Source organism: Osmia bicornis, chromosome 12 (assembly GCF_907164935.1).
Source record: "Osmia bicornis bicornis chromosome 12, iOsmBic2.1, whole genome shotgun sequence".
Classification (NCBI taxonomy): Eukaryota; Metazoa; Arthropoda; class Insecta; order Hymenoptera; family Megachilidae; genus Osmia; species Osmia bicornis.
Window position 1 is genome coordinate 8,563,753 of NC_060227.1, and position 21,116 is coordinate 8,584,868.

The 21,116-nt window shown below is 40.0% G+C and overlaps 1 protein-coding gene across 4 annotated transcripts in view; it reads right to left on the reverse strand.

Annotated features, from left to right (window-relative positions):
• Positions 1-21,116, reverse strand: part of LOC114878208 (disabled homolog 2-interacting protein) — a 214,863-nt gene that overhangs the window by 143,324 nt on the left and 50,423 nt on the right. For 3 of the 4 annotated variants that reach the window (XM_046288140.1, XM_029191754.2, XM_046288139.1), the window contains exons 1-2: positions 9,416-9,856; positions 406-780 (exon numbers count right to left, since the gene is read on the reverse strand). The exons of the other annotated variant lie outside the window; for it this stretch is intronic. In XM_046288140.1, the coding sequence (XP_046144096.1) occupies positions 406-640 (235 nt within the window). In that variant the 5' untranslated portion in view covers positions 641-780; positions 9,416-9,856. Of the gene's footprint in view, positions 1-405; positions 781-9,415; positions 9,857-21,116 lie in introns of those variants that run through there. 4 annotated transcript variants of the gene reach the window in all.

Genomic DNA, 21,116 nt, shown 5'->3' on the forward strand with positions numbered 1-21,116 from the left:
TCCTCCTAAAAGAAAATTCTTTCCCCGGTCTCATCTGCATATCAAATGCTTTTGACGCGGGAAAATCAATTTTCCCTCGAAGAATTCCATCGCGTCGGATGCACCTAACGTGAGAAAATCAATTCTTCGTGAAACATAAAAAACAATATTCTGCTATAAATTTCTTTCGAAAATAAAAATTATTCAACTTAAATGAAATACTACTTTTTCGCTTACAATTCGCTAAAGGTATGCCTTAGCACCGTGGGCCATCGATGACCCTTGCAAAATATTTTTCAAAAAAAAAGAAGAAAATTAATAAATGCAAAAGAAAAGCAACCAAAGAATCAGAATCGCGGTGACTGTTAATCCGCGAAGGAAAGGTTTCAGAGAAACAAGTCTCGCGTGAAAAATATCAGAGCTTACCGCAGTAATGGACCAGGATATGAAGAGTGCCGGCGTGAATCCGGGAGTCGCACCAGGAAGCGGTGTCAACCTGGGGCTCGAACAGAGAGAGATCGAGTCCCTCCATGTCGCTCTCGCCGCAGGAGTCGCTCAAAGGCTCGAAATTACCAACGTTTGCCACCTCGTCCTCGTTCGTGATATCTTCCGACAGATTTTCACCGCCGCCACCGCGGCATCGCGACGGTGTCAATGCCATTTTCGAAGGATCGTTTTCCCTCGATACTGGTCGCAAAAACGAATTAAAAAAAAAAAAATGAAGAAGACTCGCACTGAAACTTCACTGATTTCTTCGTTTCATCGTGAAGCGTCGTTTTCGAGCTGCTTTCGATGCGGACACTGAAAACACATTGGACACACGGTCTCGTGAGACACGCGGTTCGACCGCGTCGAAAGTGAACCGAGGCATATCGAGACTCCCTGTTATTTTCATGGCATAGTTAACGGCACTGAAAAAGCTTTAATTACTTTCGTGAATCGTCTGCGAGCCGGGATAATTACCGGCCTAATAACGCAGCAGCCTGTGACCGTGCATCTATTATATCGATAAATCGTCGATCAATTTCGCGAGAAACAAGTTGCTTTTCAGAAAATTATGGGAAAGATCGTTCAAGTTGAGGATACGCAAGAAAGGAAACGTACTCGCGATGGCACAAGCCCTATGAAAGTGGATCTGTCTCGTGTCTGAAACGCGAAGACCCTCTTTAATTAAGCGAGCTTGTAATTAATTGCTTGTTCCCTGTCCATCCCTCGCGCGACACGTCAACGAGAGTTATGACCTATCCAACACCGACTGAGAACCCTCGTCGACAGGAATCAAAGCTCTTTCTATTCGAAAACGCGATCGATCAAAGTGAATATAAATGTAGAAACTGGTGAAATAAGAACTCGTGGTTAGAAGTAAGACGAGAGATTTTCGAAACTCGGTATTTTTCATACAAGAAAAGTTCATTCGAAAGTTTGCGCGCGTGAAAGATTATTAAACGAACAAGCTGAGCAGAACAAAACGTTCGATTAAACGTACAAAGAAATTAAGAGAGAGGGTATTAGAAAACGTTTGCAACACAAAACACCTTCGAATGAAAGTGTAGTCTGCATAATGTCTTTCACCGGATACGTTACGAAAATTCTTCCAACGACACAACGATTTTCTAATCCAAACAACTTTCATATCTTAATTTGCGATCTGCTCTAACGAGTAATTGCAGTAATTATTAAAACGCCTCGCGGGACACCGTTGAGGATTTTAGTTCAGGTCAAAATGAACGCTTTCCATTTCTTTGATGTGTTATGTATAATTTTTAGAGATAGCAATTTAATTAACTCGAGCACTTATTTTCTAATACTTGGAAAATAATAAAAAATTTAAATACAAGTTCTAAATTGTATGTTAGATTAAAGATCCGCGATTGCATTGTCTAGAAATTAAATAAAAATTTGAAATTATATCTCGTATCAGGATCGAACCCATTTTTAATCATTTTCAATTCCAGTCTAATGAAGTAATTTGTTTAGCAGATTAATCTTCACACGATACGAGTCCAACGAACGGAACGAAATAGAGTTTCAACTAGAGATAGGATGGGTAAAGGGTTAAAACACGCATAACTCTGAAACGTCAAAGTCCTTTAAAACAAACTACATGTGGTCGTGCATTAACTGTCTTAATACAAAGATTCACTCTCCTCTGGTAAGTTAACGCAACGTGAACTTGCAAGAAGACATTAATTACGCGGTGCCAGTGAACGAGATATATCGCGGAGCGGTGTGCTCTTATGTCGATAAATTATTTACACGTATTTACAGGTACCGCTTCCTGTACCACCCGGGCCTGCTGTTGCGGATGCAAACGCGAAAAAAACCAGTTTTATTGAAAAAGGATAACGGCGAACGAGGAACACCGCATACCGAACAAACTTCGCGCCATGAAAATCTATTATCATATATTTGCCTGGGATCGACATTGTGTCATCGAAACATAGAAAATTTAAGCGACGCTCTCCTAGAAATACTTCAATTTTATTGAAATTGCCTAAATTTAACTGCAATAAATGAAGATTGTTAATTTAGCGGCCATTAAATGACTGATTTTCAAACATAGAAATTCCGATACAATTTCATGACATAAAAGTATCATAAAATAACACTTATGATACATCAATTTAAAGGCTACAATTTTGAAGAAAATAACTGCATAAAGACTTGATGATTGTTCTTAAGATTTCTAAATGATTCATTTTTATAAATAAGAATAACATGAAATTGAAAAGTGTTGAGAATGATTGTAACTCGACTATCAAGAATATAGGTGATTAAACTGAATTAATCTGACGAATTCAGATGAGATTCGATCACCTCTGATGATCATTAACGAATCGATCAAGGAAAACAATTAGACTCGTGTGGGAACGCGTGCAGAGATCGAGATCGCGCTTCCCGGAGATCGGCGGAGAGATCACGACACGTGAACTGGTTTCACGAATGTCGAAGGAACGTGTGCGTGGTCGACAGAGAAAAAAAAAAGGAAAAGAAAAAAGTCAGAGGAAAAGGAAAAGCACGGTTTGCCGGAGGTCGTTCGCATCGAAGTTCGATGTTGGCGAGCGAACCTGTAATCGTTTCGTGACTACGGAGTAGAATTCGTTGCCCTCTTTCCGTTCCCCACCTCTTTCCTCGCCTTTTCCAGCCGACGACCACCATCAAAAAAGAACGATCAACGATCCTATGGGAAAAAAGATTGTCCGCCAACACGCACGGCTGTTTCACGCTGAAATTTCGAACGATCCTCCAAGAAGAACGGCCGAGTAATTTGCTATTTAACGCGGCAACATCGCGTTTACCCTAATTTTATTCAACGCCAATTGTCACGCCCGGAAATTTATTCTCATGCTGAGATAATTTATCATTGAATCGCGGAATCGCGCGAGGAAAATCGTTGGATAAATTCGAATGATTTATTAGAACGCAACCCCAACTTGGAGGGTTGTTTGAAATATTTCAGAAAGCAGCGATCGATAAAATATTTCTTTATCATTTGTTGATTAAAAATGCATAAAAATTGATGTCTATCGGTTTTATAAGACTAGTTATTTTACCTACTTAATACGTTATTTGCTATAGATATATTTCCTGCTGTTTCAATTAAATAAATTCTTCTAATCAATTATCTTCTCGTGTTTTACAGGCATGCATTACAAAAGAACTAACGCGAACATCTCCTAATGCGAATTAGAACGAAGAGATCGTTTGGAGTTAATAGCGATTTCAATGCCTGGGTAAGCAAGAAGGTACACATCGCAGGAGAGTATTAAACGAACCATTTGATTATCAATTTTCTCGGTGCACTTACAATTTTAATACACTTATAAACCTGAAATATTCTTGCTAAATTCACTCCCTTCGAAATGTAGTTGGAAAAAAAAGAAAAGATCGAACCAGCCGACGCGACGATAATATCCATAAATCACTTATTACGCGAAAGTTCGCGTATCTTCGGAAGATCTAGATACCCGGCTATGCTTTCCGCTCGAATCTCTACGATGATCGCGATCGACGGATCGCGCAGCAGGTGCTACGCAAGGTGTAATAGACCACCTACCGCGAGCTGCCACGGCGAACGGTACGACGGGTAGAAAATCCTTCGGTAAAATCGGGGTCCGGTAAGAAAGAAATCTGTACGTACAGAGAGGAGAGGAGAGGCAAGCCTTCATGAATGAACTTTGACATTTGTCGGAGAGGGCAGACGAAACGGAAGCGTGTACGTGGCCGACCTTAAGCCTGCGGTAAAGGATCTCGAGAGGATCTGTTCCGGCTACCATGAGAACCTTACCTACTGCCTACTTATGGCGAGAGCCAGACGGAGCCGAAGAGGGAGGCCCAAGTGCCTACTTACGACAACCGCGATCCCTCGTAAACATCGGATGAAGGCCTCCTGGGAATCCGCGGTAGAAACAAGGATACCAGGTGCACTCGTCCTGATAACGAGCCTGCAAGTGCTCGACCCGCGGAACATCACATTCCCGCGATTTTTTGCCCCGATGGCAGATTTACGAGCGGCGGCGGTCGCTAACCACCATTCAAATTCACTATTACGCGCCCTGGGATATCCTTACCCACGTTACCCCACCGGCCAGATAAGAAATACGCGGCAAAGGAAAACGTACGTAGGAGAATGTTATTTTCCTCGACTCCTTGTACTTTCCATATGGTTAACAGAATCGATCGTGTTGATCGTACGCTGCTTTCGATAACGTTCAGATCCATATCACAGGTAATTACGATTACACTGCGCCGACTACTTAACTCCTTATCGATCGACCATATCTTTCGCTTAATTTTATGGGTGAAGGGTTTGGATCAGGAAATGGAAATCGAATGTTTCGATGAATGCACTGAATTCAGCTGGTTAGCAATATTTTTTCACCGATTAAGCAGAAATGAAATATTAGATTGTTGCGTGGTGGGGGGGATTTCAAAACGTAGAAAGTCTTGTATGATTTGACGACATAAAGGTGTCGGAAAATCGAGCTTGTCGTGTATCAATTAATGTTTTCGAAATCAAATAAAAATCTTACTATTCAATCTGTTCTGTGCTTTGAAACGCAAAAAGGAGTGACACTTGACGGAGGGGCAAAAGAAACACGGAAGCAAATCTGACTCGGGTTACCTAATTGCTTCTGGACGATGGCAATTAATGCTAATTTAAATTCGCCAGAAACGTTCACCAGCGCGTTTGTTGGCTGTGTAAGTCGGTTATGCGAACTATGGCCCGAGGAGAGAAGGCGCGAGTAACAGCGGCGATTTTATGCGGCGCTACGCGAGCGAGAAGAAGCAGAGAGGAGGATGAAAAAACGACGAACGAGAAGTAAAGTAGAAACCAGAAAGAAGATCGAATCAGCTGAGAGGGAAGCCGCCTTTTGGCGAGCTCGACAGAAAATGCTTCCTTAAATCAACGATACAAGGCAGATTTGTCAAAAGGGAAGTTGGACAAAATCGAGCAATTTGTTTGCCAAAGACGGCTAACGTATGTATCCTCCCTGTCCCTTCGTTCGTGCCAAAATTCTCATCCTTTACCCACGAATTAAAACACTTTCGCCATAATTCACTGGGAAATACGTTCCTTTTAAAATTTCAGATATTAACCCATAATTACCCTGAGCCACCTGTCTTCTCTTCTCAAAGGGTTAACATTCACCGTTCTCACGGTATGATACGTGATAATACTATAACGGTCCTCACTGAAAAGATCTCCGGAACAATATTTGTCTAATGTTTGACAGTAGAAAAGCCTACTACATTTACGTCCCGTTATTTCCACTTAAGAGGTTGAAAAAGCCCACTTTTCTCAGCCGAGTGACGATTGGAATCAGACTTTCGAAACGCACAAAATCAATACTGTTCTTCAAAAAAGAAATGTGCCATTCTAAACCTTTGGTATCTTCGGTAAGAAAATTCGAAAAAGAAACCATTTGCATCGCCAAACAAACATTCGATATGAATTCAATTTCACGTTTGATTTCGTAATACAACGTGACAATATAATCTAACATCAAAGCACAATGTACAAAGCAACACGACTATTCAAATGTACTGTTTGTTCGATCAATTTCTTCGATCAAATTAACCCCGACCGATTGGTTACGCAATGCGAGTACGTTTTACTCCAACAGGTAGAAAGTTGCATACGTATAGTAACCATAAACCAGCGATATCTTAACTAACTCGACGCGGGTTAACTCTTTGAAGTAGAACAGCACAATTACCAAACAACCGACTGCCGCTATGGCAAATCCTTTCCCGATTTATACGAGGCCTTTCCAAACGATATCTCCGGCCGAACAGTTAGGCCATTGCCGTCCTAATAACGCTTTACCGTGTTACAGAATCGAAACTAAACAGAAACACAGGGGGGCCAGAGGTTCGTCAGGATGAACACCGCAAGCTGCCTAGCAACCGTGTAATCTGTCCTCGGATGTTCTAAAACACCTAGACTTATCTCTCCGAGCGAATTTCACCAGCAGACCTCGTGGTTTCCTCTCGAAACGGTTCGTACCTGCTGAAAGGTATTCAGGAATGGGAGCAGGGGTCAAAGGACTTATTAGTAAATTTTGGGTACTGATTAATGCGATCATTAAGGAAGTGGTTTATAATTTTGGAAATAAATTCTTCCTTAAATAAAAGATAAATATTACTCGAGTACAAATACGATTCGAATGATCCTTTTAAATTTTCGATAGGATCTTTGGTTGTTTGAATGGGATATTTGATGGCACGAGGGTGCAAAACGAATGTAAAATTATCCTCGAACGAATGCAAGGTCGAGAAGTAGCAAAGGTGTCCTTTTGCTTGTTGCTAGTAACAGGAACTCGAAGCTTTCGTGAATTTCCCCGAGCAGATACGCGTTCCAAGAGGCCAGCCTTATAAATTATTGATACCTCCCAAAGGTTTTCCAGAGCGAAGAGTAAACGGTTCTTCGCCAACTTTCCTCTCCATTTCGTCAATTTTCTTCCCCTTCGAAGAAGGGAAAAGAGTATCGTTCACGAGCTGGCAGCTCGGGCCAACGGTGGAAAACAAGAATTCGAAATCGTAACTACGAGGCCAGGAATGAAATAGAGGAGTCGCTAACGACCGATGCAATAACGGCTGAATAAAACCTTAACAATCATAACACGAAGAGACCTCGTGGGTTTCTTGCAACATCGATCTTACACAGCCACGACCAGCGCCCGGAGCTTCGAGGGAGCTTATTACGATCTGTCTTACCTTGAAAACCCATTACTAGCAACCAAACTTTTTTTCACGGTCGTAAACTTTCGTTTCCTAGCAGCGACGATCCGTGCCGACCATCCTTACTACCATCGCTTGTAATCACCAGCCAAAGTATTTTTCACTAACTTGTAATACGCTTAACGAACGCGATCCTTTCACTTCGAAATTTTGTTAACTCTTCGATTTCATTATTAACGCTATGAACCGCGTCGGTTATTATCCGAAATAATTAGAGCTTCGAAGTGTACCACAAAATTTCCAAATTTTCTATGTACCTTTAATTCGTTATTGAAATAATTTCAATCTCAATTTCTCGCTGAAATGAAGAGCATTTAATATATTTAAATAAATCGTTTCAAACGCCCGCCTCTCGGCGATATTTAAAATGAAAAAATAACGAGAAACCTTCATCGTTTCGAATTGCAATTATCTCGAATCAATTTATTCCTCGTTTACCTCAAAAACATTGCGAATTAAATATTTAAGGGTTGAAATATTAACGTGAAAGACGCGATGTTAAAGAGCATCGGATTAATCGATACGTTTAATAAATTTGATAAAAAGAGTCTGCAAGTATGGAAATGAAACGAAACATACGTCTAAAGATCCACGTGTGTAGTCACTCGAGCACGGCTAGTTTCATTTAATTATGCAGAATCTCGTGAGATCCGTTTAATCGGCAGATAGCGGCACGTCGATTTCATTCCACGCTTCCTATCCACTCTATCATGCTTGTATTAATCTTCTTTAAGTAAACGACAACGTTATTTACATGCAGATCTTACGATGAAAACTTGATCGTACCGGCCAGCCAGCTATGCCATGAATGTAAACAGCATGTCTGGGATAGTTATTCTGTTTACAAACGTGTGCGGACTTCCTACTTCTAGGTCGTTGAAACGTTCATTAGCAAAGACGAGATGCTCATAACACGTTGACGCGCGTTGAACGAAAATCGTATGTGTAAAAAGCCATAAAATACATATGGTAGCTCGTTAACAAAGTTGAATCGATAAATTAATTCGTGATTCGACTTTCAATTGCGAAAATACGAAACAAATGTGAGCATTTATGCCATATCAAATAGTAATAAATACGAGATTTAAAATTCCATTCCCAAAAATAAAACGTTGACGCTCGAAATTCATTAATGATTTACTAATTAATTATTAACCCTCAAAAAACGAATGCTATGCGATTGATACGACGAACGGATGCAGCGTTATTTTCACCCATAATTTATATTTTTTGCATACTTTGTAAGACCATTGACTCCTGTAATTTTATATTCAAAGTTATTAAAACGACGAGCAATTTCAAAGTAAAACGCAGCAGTCGTCGTTTCTGTTTCCGAGCAAATGTGTCCTAATTACCTTTCGTTTGATAATATGCAAATTTTCGTCGCATGATATTTCTTCGCGACAAGTTATGTAACAGAGTGAGACTTTTATTATCATTTGCAATGTTGGCTGACTTTTCGTATCTAAGCAGAGTCTATTAATTAAACTGTACCCGATGGTTTCCATTAACGCTACATACGACTGTTGACGCCAGAGTGGTGTCAATTGTATTTTTGCAAAATTACAATTCCTGCAAAAATTCGATTTTAAAAAGCTCCGACAGAAATTGCAATTAAGCCTTGAACAGTGTAAAATAAAAAAAATGAAACTAATATGAAATACAGAAGAATTAAATGAAAAATGGAGTTCTCTCCATGGTCCGCCATCCAAGGGTTAATAATCGTTACATGAAAATCATTAATATGCAAGGGTTATCTGTACTTGGAACTTGAAAGTTGAAAATTTGACAAAATTCAGATGCTCTCTTACTTCTGTCCGATTGAAATTCGTCGAGCGTTTTAAATCGCTCCTTTTTCAGCGCAACTTTGAAATCTATTAAAATGACCGTCACGATCGATCGTTCGAGAGAGACACGAACTTCGATTCATCGAATTGCAAATACGCACGCTAATTACAGTTCGGACCGTAATAATACGGTTTACCGGCTAATCACCTAAGCTGTACACGCAACGCTACTTATCGTTCAAATCTCTTCTATGATACTCTATCATCGATTCCCTATTCAGAATATTGTATCGGTTATCATTATAGTAATAAACGTCACAATGATTTAAACAATAACTGGTATCCGATCGTTTCGATATGCCTCGGAAGATCACGTGATAGGAAATTCATCGGTTGACAGTTACCTTTAACGAAGCGTTACGGAGCCGCGAACGACGCCTCCGATACCCCCGGCTAGAAATTCTTGCGCTTTTTTTTTTTTTTACACCTCCGCTGTCGCAGGATCAAGATAAACGCCCAAAAAACATTCGACCCGAGGACTCTTCATCAACGGTCAACGTACACCGAGCCATAACCCGACGAGTCCGTCGGTTTAAAAAATTGTTTAAAAAGTTTCTTAATTTTAATTCTGTTCGTCACCCGAAGCACTCTACACTACACCGCACACGACGACACTGAACACGACACGATTATGAGCGATACACCACAATTCGCGTTCGATTTTGTTAATTTTCATTAACCATCTTGAATATGTATTTAGATTTTTAAGATAGCAATAAGTGAATCTATTTAAATCGTCACATTTTCCCGCTGATCGTAGCGCGTCGGAAAACCGATACACTCCCGGTGATGGCTTGCCGCAAACTAAGGACGCGGGCAATGCATGGCCGGTCGAATCCGACCGAGCGCGGCCGAAAACTACCGAGCCGGTCCGGAGTACGTGCGTCGACCGATTGACGGCCGCAGGGCTATTGATATTTCCATGCCTTTGCTAATCTTTTCTCTTGCTGGTCAAATTGATGTAAATTAAATTCTTTCATTTTTTTAGAAATAAAAATTACCGATAAACGGTCTTTTTTCCGATATTAAGAACGTGTATTTTCTTTTTAACGTTGCGAGACTGGATTCTATGCTCCAAAGCATCTCTTCTGTCGAAAATCACTTTTTATTAAATATTATAATTTTAAACATCATAAATTCTGTTTTAATTTCGTATTACATGATAGATGATACTTTTAGTTCATTTGAAAGGTGAATTGTATATTTTAAACGTCCGATATTGTATATTTTAAAAGTGAAAATTCTACTTGAATTGTTAATAGTCGAAGATTTTCGCAAAATGAAAAGATATTTTAATATCATAATTTGCGAGGATTTCGCGTCCCGTTTAGAAGTCGCAACTCGACAATTGGCATGCTCGAATTTTCAGTACACGGACTCGGTATGTACTTTATTCATCATTAAACAGTCGGTGCTATCTCCTCGTCGGCTGCTCTTTTCCTCTGCTGTAGTACATGTCACTGTGACAAATGGCGCGAGGTACGCTCGAGGTTAATGACAAACTTTCCTCGCCGTATCGAGTGGAAGCGAGAGATGAAGAATAGTGAACTTTGTTTGCTCCGAAGCAACTCACTCGAAATAAGCACGATAGAGTATCAACACGCTTGAAACGAAACTAAATAAAATATACAAGGCATCGCGTAATCGATCCTTCTCCAAAGGAATGAAATTCACACGATTACCTGTTACAAGAGAATATTCTTTGAAATTATTTAACGTATTTCTAAACGGTCGTAAAACGTCATCGTCGAGCCACGGGAATGAAATACAACATCGAGTCCGACTTTCCACACGCTGGCAAAGGGTTACATTAACACCGTGAAGGAATGTTGCTTTTTCTTTCGGCTCCAAAATTGCCCATTTTCTAGCATCCCTTTTTCGAAAGAAATCCATACCACCCAGTTAGTTCTAGTATGCAAATTACCGTCAGATCCATCTGCGATCAACTTTCCGGTGCTTGCAAATTATGTAATTCGCCTAGTCTCCGCTTATTTTCCTTATTTTCTTTCAGGATCATTATAAAGCTAGAAAACTGGAAGTCATCGGGGATAGTGGTTGATAATTCAGAGTACTCGCGGTTCGATAAATTCGCGTATCTTATCGCATCGTTACGTTTCCCGTCTGTGAGACTGAAGAACAACTAGTCGCGTTCCTTTAGCGGAGCGGAATGATCGTTCTCCAACTGACAATGAATCCCATACTCCGTTTGGATCTGTTAATGGCCCCCGACCGTCGCGTCGCATCGTAGCAAGTTCAACGATCGAGCACCGTTAGTTTTCTAGCCGCGGCTACGAGCAAGGGAAGAAGAACGCACAGTCGCGCCCGGAGTCGTGGATTTTTGGCTATTTTCGACATCAAAGTCCCCACCGGGATTCTCTCTCTTCTTCATCGTCTGTTTTCGTACGCGGGAAGAAGAACACGCTCGTCTGGCTAATTTCAAATGCTTTATTTTCACGACCGGTTTACCAGCGTTCGCTGCTAACTGTATATAAGTTAGGAGTGGTCGATAGACGTAGACGTCTCTATCCGGCACACGCTACCAGACACTATTATACTCGATTGAGGAAACGGAATGGAATGTTCGATTGGAGGAATGGTAGCGAATGATATGTTGAAGAAAACTCTGAAACGCTTTGACACTGAACACCGCTACATGGCGGGCTTACAATTAGTTAGATGCCAAGAATGAGGCCCATAAACTGCATACTTTTAAATTTACATAACTACAATTTTCCAAATTTCCCCGAAAATTCGGTTTGTCATTTGAAATTTTTAATTTTGCTCATTGAGTAAACGTATATTGTATGATTGTAATTGGTTTACATAGCTGCAATTTTGCAAATTTCCCCGAAAATTGGGCATGTAATTTGGAATTTTCAATTTTGCTCATTGAGTAAACGTATATTGTATGATTGTAATTGGTTTACATAGCTGCAATTTTGCAAATTTCCCCGAAAATTGGATATGTAATTTGGAATTTTCAATTTTGCTCATTGAGTAAACGTATATTGTATGATTGTAATTGGTTTACATGGCTGCAATTTTGCAAATTTCCCCGAAAATCGGGTATGTAATTTGGAATTTTCAATTTTGCTCATTGGATAAACCCATATTGTATGATTGTAAGTTTTGAATGGTTTACCTATTCGAATTTTTCCAAATCGAATGTAAGAGAGTGGTAAGATGGAATAAACTTAGAGGAAAGTAAGTATCTAGGTCCGGGTGTAAGTAGTATCGGTAAGTAGAATCAGGTTGAATATCAATGTAGAGAGCGAGCAGAAGGCACACTTATCGTTGACACTGTTCGAAGCCATCCTCTTGGCAGAAAGTTGTTTATACCGGGTTTTCTGCTGATTTTCTTGCCAGTTCGTTAGTGAACGGAGGATGCCGATGGTAAAACGATCACGCGCGTTACTTGCCGTACGTGTTCCCGTTCGCACACGGCAACTGACCCACTGCTTTAAAGGTAGGACAGCATCTCAGTGAAATTTAGATCGTACTCGTGTAAAATAGAGAAATTTATTACACCCTTTCCCCATTCCATTTGTTCAATTTTAAACTATTTCTGAGAAATATCTCTTCTTTCCGTCGCTGATCTATGCAGGAAAGCAAGACTGAAAATACGATAAGAAAAGAGGAAAAACTTGTGGAAAATGAAACACGAAAGGATGCTAATGATTGAGAAAAGAATTTTATGAAATCCAAAGTATGATACAGGATAGCAGAACGGAAGTCTGGAACTACTAGATATCACGTAGTCGATCGTCCTGAACGACACATGATTACTTCCCGTAATCCGTACTTACCATTTATTTAACGCGAATACCTTATAAACGTCGGATATATTACTCGCAGAAGTGTCTTATTACGACAATATGTTTCTCGACGGGTATCATCAGGGTACAAATTCGTTCGGAATTATCCTGGATCACGGCAGACGACCATAAATTTCGCCAATCGCGACGCATTCCTCTTCCCCTGAACTACCGATCAGCTTGGATACTAATAGAATTTATAAAAGTTGCCTCGTTATCCGAAATTAAAAGGCAGAATAACCGCCTAGGAACTCCACGATTGCTTTATGGAAACAATGAAACTATAACAAATTTCACGTCAATCATTATCATTATCCACAACGAACCTCGCAATTTTTCTAGCAGAAATGTAGCAGAATTATAAATTGTTGAAATTTTTCGATGTAAATTTTTTCATTCGACAAAGAATCCTCCCTGAGAGTTTTCTCTTATACAATTCAGACACCAGGTGCTTTACTATCCAATCTACCCTGGAGTCGTCTGAACGGACGGCACACCGTAACAGAAAAGAAAAAAGATCAGGATTCAACGAACGAATCGAATGACCTATATTATTCCGTGCACGCGTCTGGCACGAAGTTTTACCGGATGTCCAGCACGCGATATCGAGCTATCCACGGTAGCATGGCCCGAACAGGGCGAAAAATATCGATGGCTGACAGAACAATGCTGAAACTTCGACAGGTTGACTACATCGAGAACTCGCCGAGACGAAGAACGGAGAGTACAATTCACGGAATAAGGACAATGCTCTTGGTGAGTTTCCTCAAGAACTCACAATTCATCCTTTCATTCCTGCAACCGGCTTCACTCGATGCATTGTACCTCATTATTAATTTTCTATTCGAACGCGTAAGTACTTAGAGGGTAGTTCCGTAAAAAGATGAAGAAACGATGCCACTACGTAAAATGAAAACTCGCTTGCAATTTAACAGACACGAGGAAAGCATAACTGTAACCAGTTTACGTGTATGAAAGCATTCGTGTATCATTCTATGCAAGCTCGAAGGAGATCCGTTGACAAGGAACGGTCGAGTCGGGAAGATGAAGCAGGAAGAAGGAGTGGAGCGGAGAACGAGGCGACCAAGAGGAAAATAGAGAGTGCTGGTCGGCATTTCAAATCACTCGGCGGATTCGCGAGTTTGAATAAATCTAACGGTGAACATCCGTACTTGAGAAAGAGGATCGAAGAGGAACGCGGGAATCTGTTGGTGGTTCCTCGTGAACGGAGAAAGAGCGAATTTATCGCGGCCTTGCTCGCGGTTCCACGTCTCGAATCGAGGAACCGTTCGACCGATTTTACGCTCGTACGGAGCCACGATTAATTTACGAGCCAAGACGCGGCCTGTAAAACGGCTCTTAAGGACGCCTAAACGTGTTGCTCGACTGATGTATGGAGAAAGGAGCACCGGTTGCGAACGGCTACCGGTGAAAGAACACGATCCCCATAACGATACCTATCGAATCACGAAAGGAGATTCCAACTTTCTCTTGGTGGTTCGTAGGCAGGTGGATTCGTAACGCGGTTTTCAACCCTCAAATGGTAGAATGAGTCGATTATAAGCCAAACTACAGTGGTACCTCGGTATACGTCTGACAAATTTTGCTCGGTATACGACATCAATTTTTTCTGTGAATTTTGCGTCATTTTTAAATAATTATCTCAGAGGAAAAATTAAATTAATAATCAATTATATTCGGAGTTGATGTACTATTAACTGACTGACCATACAAGTAAGGATATCGTATAACAAACTATAACCGCAAAACAGGAGGCAATAAAATTTATTCAATTTGGTTTGTTAATTTAGAATGTATCATTAGGTTATATTTATATTTTACAAATTAATTATATAAAATAAACTAGTGAATATTTTTTTTAAATTTCTAGGAAATCGTTTAAGTGTTGTTCTTGATATAAACAGTGTTTAAATTATTTCACAACCCCATTAATGTAGGTATAATATCAATAGGAGTTTCTTTTTACATAAGAACGAATGTAATCATTTTTACATTACTTCTTATGGGAAAGGTTGGTTTGATATACATCCTAGTCGGTATAAGTCCAAACATCAGGAACGGATTAAGGTCGTATACCGAGATACCACTGTACTAAAATACTTTGATCGGCAAGCATTCAATTTTTTTGAAAAAGAAATCACCCACACTCAAATTTATCCTTTAGTGGCTAAAGTATCTCAGATTTGTCAAGAAATTAAATTATATAACAAATCGAGAAATGTTATAAGAAGGAAAAGTCTCAGTGACACGGAAGAAAGAATGCGTATGCTTACTTTCGATATAACTTCTCTAGACAAAACAAAGCGATCCGAGAAAATTCAATAAATAGACGACCTTCCGAAGAAAGAAAGGATAAAAAATTTCTACGTACGTGCTCTCGTAATGCCAAACGAGAGTGCATTAATTGCGGATGCAACTGACGGCGCGTTACGATTCAATCGTTAACCCTGTTTACACAGCCTACGAAGCGAATAAACGACTGCGCTATTGCTCTTGCATCTTCGTTTCGCTGCGTTACGTATTTATTTCATTCATAGAAGAATTTCGAGAATGCTTAAGCGAAGGGTTGACCTATTTGTATCAAAGACGAATGCGCCGCGCTGGTACGTTTCACATCTCCTCTCATCTGTTATTACGGAAACGGATATAGTCGTACGCAATCGAGGCTAACTCTCGTTTTGTATGTCAAACTGCAGTCGATGCTGAAGATTCCAACGTTTCTAGCAGTATTAAAGTGGCATCGTTTCTTTGGAGAACGTATTTCATCTTTAATTGAACTATCGAACCCGATGCTTTACGAAAACAAATAAATTATAAAGTAGGCAATTTAGAAACATAGAAAGTGCAACATCACTGCCAAGTAAGACTACAATTTCCAATCAAGAACAATCCACTATTTCTCTTTAATCAACTTCAAGACGCTATTTCATCAACTATTCTGAAAACCTTCAGCACCACCCACGCGCAACAGTAAAAGGACATGCAAAGAAATTCTTCGTTGATTTTAATCACCATCAGTTGTAAACACAGAGGATGAAATAAACCTGTCGCTTTTAAGATCCACGTGTATCCGAGTGAATTAAATCAACTATAATAATATGCTTCTCGCGGATACGACCGCTCGTAAACTTTCCCCGTGTCCTTCTAATTGGCCCATGTGGGTGATTACCAGCGTAATGCGCAATAATCTTGCAAGGCCCGTTCGTCGAAGGAAAAGCAACGTGGATCATTGGTAATGATCGCGACGTGTACTCGCTGGTATAACGGGGGACAAGGACGGGACGACTCTAGTCCAGTCGGCCTCGAAAACCTCTGTATGCCGTTATTATTCCCGTCACCCGTTACTCGACGAGGGAAATAAAAAGAAGAGCATGCCGCGGAGTCAGTGGGTTTATGCCCGGCGCCGCGCATATGGTGCGCCAATGTTTCTCGCTCTGCTTGCTCCTCTCGCCGTTCAAAGTTTTTCGATTTTTATCGATGCCCCTGTTGCAATTTCGCGGCGAGGCGCAGGCACCTTTCAGCAAACAGACGGTGGAATTTTATCACCGCGCAACGAAGAATTTCGAAAGCTTTCGCGGACAGGTGATCGAAAGTATCGTGGAAAAATCGGAAGCCTCAAACGCGTTGTAAAAAGTGAAATTATGGTAATTTGAAGACGAGTGGGCAACGGAAGTCGATGCGAGGATAGCAATTGAGAATTTTCTTCCCCTTTTCGCGAACTCTTCCACTGGCTCGCATCTTTCTCGGAACTTTCCACCGTCTGCGAGCCACCCTATCGTTTTTATTCTCCTCTGTTCTCTTTGCCAGCCGAGGGAGGAAAGAAATTATTGAATGCCGTGGGTGCGACGTCGGCGTAAGAAGTTCGAAAGGGCCGCGGGCCTTTAGCCCGGAATCGTTTAAGATAGAGAAAATGCATCCTGGACCAACTTTTTCATCCCCTCAATCCCGTGGAAAGCGGCTGAGCGACTCGCGTTGTCGCTTCTGCTCGCGAGACAGGGTCGATAATGCTTCAAAGCTTTCCGTTTCTTACTCTCCGAGCTTTCCTTGCAACTTCGATGGAAGGAATTCGAAAATTTTACAAAGGAAACGAAAATATTGCGCTCCGTTTGATTGCGTGGCTGGTTATTGTTTGTTCATTAAATATTCATGCTAGTAAATTCGAGAGATTTGATTTGCCCGGTTGCAGGTCCATGAATATTCGACGAGGGATCGTTGAGATATTTTAACAAATGAAATTTGAAATCTATCATGGTATTTTTAATTGTAAAGTGCAATAATTGATGATCAGCAATACGTTTACGTTATTTTTTAAATTTGAACAGTGCCTTCTATTCGGGAGAATTTTTATCGATATTTATACTATGTTTTATAAAATGTAACGATTAAAAATGAGAAAAAAAGTAATTTTTAATTTTAGATAAGCGCGCAATTTAGCAACAATATTACTAGTGCCATCTAGTGGTGGAAAGTAACAGTACTGTAATTAATTTTTTAATTAATTAACAGATTTTCTCCAATACAATATAAATAATACCATTACATTTCCCTTGAAGCCTTAATATCGAAAATATTGAAAAGAACTAGAATCCACAAAGCAGGAAACCAACACATCATCATCTAATGGTGAACTGGTTAACTGTAATCGATAAAATAATCATTTCAGAGTGCTTTATTTCATTTTTATCACTTTCGATGCATTAAATATTGTTCAATGACCTTATCTGAAATATATCATCGCTACAAAATGTCTTGAAGCTTTAAAAAATTAAGAAAATCGAAATTCGATTTCGTACCATTAGTTCCTGGCGGCTTCCGCTAGATGGCAATAGCGTTTTGTGCTCCGCGAGCGGTAATTTTTTCAATTTTCGATATTAGCGCTTGAAAATAATTATAACGCCATTTATTAACTAATATTGTCATCACAGAATGCGTTAAATATGTTTGTAGAGTCTAAAAGCTGCTTATTTAGCAGAAAAAGGCAATTCTAAGTTCCGCCGTTTCGAATAGTCCGCGCTAGATGGCACGAAAAACGCGGTTTAAAAAGTGCGCATAGATTTAAACTGAAAAGCATAAATGTACCGCCTGAACAGTATCTCCGGCTTGTTAAGTTAATTACATTAATAAAATATGATGTTTTCTCTTGTTACTGCACCATAGAAGTAGCAATTGCATTTTAATTAAAGATATATTAATTAAAAAGGAAGGTAATTCAATTATAAAATAGCGGTAATCTAAATTAATTTAAGTGCACGAATAAATTTCGCGGTTAGAAGACGCTAGACAAAACGTGAAATATATTCGAAACGAATAGTAAAAGCAATGAATCAAAGTTTTAATATAATAGTTCTCTTTACTACGATTCGATAGGAACAGCAATTCGTATGGTTATCAAGTATATCTTGAAAAAGTATTTTCTAAATCGATCACTCTAGTTCCGGCACTCGCGAGGAACCATCAGTGCACGATGAACATTTTTTTTTTCTTTTTTTCACCGCGCATTCGACCACGAGAAAACGGCATCCGTTTTCCATTTTCCGTCGAGGCTCGATAGGATTTCACAGCGTCGCTCAAAAACAGTGAGGGCTTTTCGAATCGATGAATAAAAATCGCGTACCGATGCGTGACGGCGAAACAGAAAAGAATATTATCCGTTTATGCACGGACCGTCGCATAAAATGATCATTTACCGACGAACTTAGAGATCTGCTCTTTCAAAACGTTGTTTAACTTCCACTCGAATGAAACTTTAAAACGTGCGGTCGCTTATGAAAGTCTTCGTACATTCCATAAACGGGTCATTTGAATATTTACTATTTTATAACAGAATGTATTATTCTGTAGAAAATATTTAAGAAGATGAGTAATATAATTAGAAAGCGAACGATATTTTTCTTCGTTAGCTAACGATACTTGGTTAATTCCGAAATACATTAATTTAACGTTTCACGTTGGAGCAGCTTCCTTCATTAATCGCTCTTTTTTGCAATTTTCTTGACGCATTAATTTCAACTTTCATTAATTACACAAGCTAATACGTTCCACGCAGCTGCTTACTCCAAGTCACTCAATCCTTGTTCTCCAGCGCAAACTTTGTTTACGCTTTTACGCGATAAGCTGATTTCCCGCGTTAGAGAGGAGAGAATATTTAATCGTAAGCTTGAAATACGTTTACGCGGGATAGTCGGTAGAAGAGACGAGAGCGAGATTGAGTGCACCGTTCGCAGAGGCATCGTTCGCTGACAGTAAACAGAAGGGGTGAAAAGGATCGTACAAGGGTGAGTTGAAACCGGAGCAAGCTTATTTAAGTGTATTTCTGCTTCATCGATCTGGCATTAGCTTCGGTATACCACTATCAACCCTTTGTTTTCGAAAAGGGTAAGACGAGAAAAAAAGAATTGCAACCATGTATCATTGGTATAATTATTCTTCAAGCGTATCTAATTTGCAATACCAACGATATCTAAGATATTAAATTTCTAAGATCCACGATTTACTCGTCGAGAGACGTTAAAAGGTTTCGAAAATAAACTTCGATCGCAGGGATTGCTCGAACGAAGTCGAAGAAAAAGAGGGGCGCCGATCGCGAAGAAAAGAATCGAAAATTCTCGGTTTATCGAATGGCGACGCTTCGATGAACTCTCTCGTTTGATATTCGCTTCGATGAGGATCGATGTTAATGGAAGAGCCGGCTAGCATGGTGAAGCAACCACCTACGCGCTGGGTTAGCTTGGACCTCGTCACGCTTTTAATCACGAGGGACAACGACGATGAAAAATCCAGGTCGTCAGGGGGTGGGATTGTATGGAGGACGCTGGAATCCCCTAGCCACCATGGGTATTAAAATGTCAGCTTGCACTTGCCGTTCTAACCTATCGGATGCTGATGATATCCTGGACATATGATAATAGGGGAGAAGACTAAGGGATGAACTACCCTAGCTACTCCCTTCTATCGTACATTTCACCCTCCAGCATTGCGTTCCTACGAACCAAGGAATGCTCTAGAAAGCCGACCATCGCGTATAAACTGACTGTTCAAGTCAGCCCATCGGTATTTTTGTCGATAGCGTAAGGGGTGAAAATGTGGATACAAAATACTAATATTTTATCGATGATCGAATCGTTTTGACATTTTTTCTCAGCGATCTCTTTAGCTTCGTGATTTTGGCAAAGTCGATGGAAATTCTTTAATTCTGATGTACGCCAGTTTCATTGGAAACTGGAAATATTCCAGGATCGCGTTCGCCCTTCGAAATACGAACGTGACGTTTATTTACGAACTCCTTAGTACCCTCTGGCATTGGCTCGAAGACAGGGTGAGTTACGTCTAAATTTAAGCTTCCCTCCATTTATTTCTAGTTTGTCAGTAGTCATTAATTCGTCCTAACACTGCGACGATATTAGGTGTTTGAATAATTAGTACCAAAGTTGAGAAAAGAAGATCAATATTATTTATTTAAACCAAAGTTTCAAGTATCTTTTGTCATTTTTTCTTTGCCGACTATGTAACCCTGTTCATTTTGGTAAACAGCAATTTCCTTCCCATGTAAAATGTATCTCGAGAATCTATGTGTGCGACTGTCTAAGACACTCGTAGACGTTTCCGTCTACTGCAAGTTGGCTCTCGAGACGGTTACCTATTAGAAATTCTGAACAATACGTCCGCTTCAGACTAACCTAACCCTCTACCCCCCTTCCAAACCCTCTCGACCTTTCTTCCACGTAAATTTACCACTTAGAGGAAACGCAATGTTTCACCATTTACGAACCTTCCGTTCGATCCATTGATCGGTTCGCAAACTAAGTTACCGATCAAGTTACTCAAAGTTGCATTCAGAATAAAACAAGAGTACGGATAAGTATAAACTTACTCGGCAGATTACTTTCCCTTTCGATCCGGTCAAATTGAAAATTAATCCTTGAATAGAAATCAATCAGTGTCTCGAGTTAATTCGATTCTAAAAGTGATTCAGAGTTTCTTTCAAGATAAACGAACGATCTTATTAGCCGACAAGCTATTACAAATGGAATTAATGAAGCGTGCTCTTCGCATTATGTCAATCTTAATAACAGCTGCTAAAGACAGGTCATCGTGGACTGTCCTTGGGTTAGATGTGTGTAATAAAACGTTCGATACAGAGAAAAGTAGAATGAACCAGGGATATTGGACCACGAGTAAAGGCAGTGTCATTTAAAACGATGATATTCTT